General features: G+C 40.1%; 1 protein-coding gene across 1 annotated transcript; it reads left to right on the forward strand.

Annotated features, from left to right (window-relative positions):
- Nucleotides 1-313: 313 nt before the first annotated feature.
- Nucleotides 314-2269, forward strand: LOC119429586 (palmitoyltransferase ZDHHC7-like; the record flags this gene model as incomplete). Its single annotated transcript, XM_037697187.1, has 4 exons — nucleotides 314-410; nucleotides 1173-1254; nucleotides 1833-1963; nucleotides 2087-2269. Coding segments are annotated over 4 exons (493 nt in total), but the record flags the coding sequence as incomplete, so codon positions are not given.
- Nucleotides 2270-3019: the final 750 nt, after the last annotated feature.

Raw genomic sequence — 3019 nt, forward strand, 5'->3', positions numbered from 1 at the left:
ATTTGTGATTTGGGGCTGTAGCTGAGATTATTTGAGCTTTTGAGATGTTAATCAGCTGCTGTTGGTTGTAGAAAACTGCCTTGTTGCCATGGTTACGCATCATAACAAATATCTTAAACTAAAAAAGTTTCAGTAAAAATCCTTCCAGCTGCACAGCATCTGACACCAGAGGAAACAATCATCCAAAAAATGTGATTTACATCCAGAAAAAATAGGAATTAAAGTTTCCAAAAGGAAAATCTCATAATGAAAGTAACAGAGCTGCTCCGCGCAGTTCTAGAACCTATACCTATAATGTCTCTTGTTCCTGCAGTATTTGTAAACGGTGCATCCGGAAGATGGACCATCACTGTCCCTGGGTCAATAACTGCGTGGGTGAAAAGAATCAGAGATACTTTGTGCTTTTTACTGTAAGTACACCAAAGTCGTCATGAAAGGAAGTCTCTTACAGACTCATGTTCATGCTGCTGTTGTTCGGCGTATTGTTTTTGTACTATTAGTGCTTAACGTATTCTTAGTTTAGCGTATTTCTTAGTTCATATCTTAGATCTTATTACTGTTTTTTCTTTACAATTTATACTTTTGTTGGATGTAACTGGGACCCTGTGTACACAATTTCGTTCCACCACATGTGATGAGAATGATGATAAAGAAACCTTGACCGTGACAAAAAATGTATTTGAAGTTTATAAACCTGCTCATATTGTTACTAATAAATATAACAGATGCATCTCTTATTTTTTCAACTCTGTACGTATTTTATTTTCAACAATGACATTCTTGTTATGCAGGAGAACGGAACTTGCAATTCTCCATCTTGAGTTTTATAGAGCAGCTGAGTAGTGGTGTAGCGCACAGCAGGAACAGGCCTACATTAAAGTGCTCCCATTGCCATCTGTGGCTCTCCTGATAACATCAGTACTCTTTTATGGCTTCAAATGCTGACTGGAACCTTTGAAGACAAAAATAAAGCTCCCATATACAGCTGAGCAGTGCAAGGTCGCCTGCCATTGAAAAATATAGTTTGCACTTGTTTTCCACATTCATTTGAAGATGTTACCCCTAAAAACACAGGTACATTAGGGTGTAGAGTTTGACTACAGGCATGAATGTCAGAGCTCTACATGACTGTGCATTATATCGCTCACTCTCTTTTTGGTTTTTCTCCATAGATGTATATTGCACTGATTTCTGCCCATGCTCTTGGCCTCAGCGGGATGCATTTCTTCACATGTATTAAGGTCCAGTGGAACGGTAAGACTTTAAAGCATTTACTGTAACAAAACAATAGTTAACATAAATGTAGAAATCCAGCTGTTTACACAAGTGGTTGGCATTCTTTATAGAGAAACGGAAAACTACAAGGTGTAAAGTGAGGAAAAATGTTTTCTGCACAGATCATTGGAACTGTGCAGGCAAATCGACAAAGAGCTTTCATTTATCCTTCTGCTCCCCAGTGGGCCTCTCTGTGGAAATGAACCAAAGAATGAAGATAATATTTTATTCATAGAAGCCCCGCTTCTACTGCAATGTACAGAATGAGCCTCTTACCTAGGGGAAAAAAAAGCTCTTTGCAGTTGCAGTTTGTCGACAATCACTGCAAGGAAGAGCGCTGCATCATCAGATAAATGGAAATAAAGGTTTCTATTCTGTGAATTATCAGTTCTGACAGCTTAACTAGACTTAAACTGACAATGACAATTCTTTGAACTCAACAAAAAATAATAATTTCAAGCTTTTTTATATGCATTTTTGGTTTATTTACTTAATATTTCAATCAATTGTTCGATGCAGACTAAAAAATTGTCCTTTCTTCCTCCCTGTGTGTTCAGAGTGCAGTGACTTCTCTCCAGGGGTGTCCGTGTTGCTCCTGATCTTCCTCTGTCTCGAAGCCATCCTCTTTCTCACTTTTACAGCTGTAATGTTTGGCACGCAGATTCACTCCATCTGCAATGATGAGACGGTCAGTATCCCCTGCATCCTGCTACTTTTATTTTAACAGGTTTTAGGTCATTTGTAAGCAAGCCACGTTTTTTTTTTTTTTGTTTGTTTTTTTTTAATCAAACTGACCTTTAATATCTTGCAGGAGATTGAACGTCTAAAAAACGAGAAGCCGACGTGGGAGCGTCACATGAGATGGGACGGGATGAAATCTGTGTTTGGGGGTCCACCGTCTCTTCTGTGGTGTAATCCCTTCACGGGATTGCGTCTGCGGCGCTTGTTGCTGTTGAGCTACGGTCGCCGTGGTGGCTCTGAGTTTTCTGTCTGACAATCTGAAGAATCTGATGAAGATCCCAAACACGCTGGCTGTGTCTAAAACAGCATGCGTGTGTGCTCTCTGTGCTTTGGACTCAGATGGACCTCTTCTCACTGAGACTCTTTGTTTTTTGCTGGGTGGCAGACAGGGATCTCAGTGCATCACAAACGCCTCAACGTTTGTATTATCACCTTGGTGTTCTGCACAAGTATCCTCAACACCTGGATTGTTCTTTAAATTTATCCGAGGGCCATTTTTGGTAAAGCACGTAGGAAACTCAAGTGACTTTTTTTATTATTTCTGACCATTTGGGTTACTGGTGGAACTCGGCTCATGCACCTTTAATAAGCAGCCGAAGTAATTTGTGTTCTTTGCTGCACACAAGACATTCAAAGACAAATCTTTTATTATCGCTGAACCCAGACAAAAGGATTTTAGATGTTGATACTTTTCTGGACTCGGACAAAGAAATCAGCAGTCAAGGACGTGCACTTCATACATAGCACTTGAGAGAAGCCCCAACCATGGAGCTAAGTGGACATCAGAAATTGTAAACTGCAACAATATGCATGTAGAACAGTTCAATCAGCCGGTATCAGCCTGGAAATGAGGCTTTCATCATCTTGAACAGGCTACTGTGAATACAAGCCTCATTCTTATTCAGGTGGACTGAGGGGCTTCTCCGGTCTGCTAACCCCCCACCCCCCCGTCATGTTTTTTTTTTCCTTCTTTGGGATGAATTATTTTACATTTTGTGAGCTA

The sequence above is a fragment of the Nematolebias whitei genome, unplaced genomic scaffold (assembly GCF_014905685.2).
Source record: "Nematolebias whitei isolate Nwh7 unplaced genomic scaffold, NemWhi1 Nwh_scaf_3265, whole genome shotgun sequence".
NCBI classification, from domain to species: Eukaryota; Metazoa; Chordata; class Actinopteri; order Cyprinodontiformes; family Rivulidae; genus Nematolebias; species Nematolebias whitei.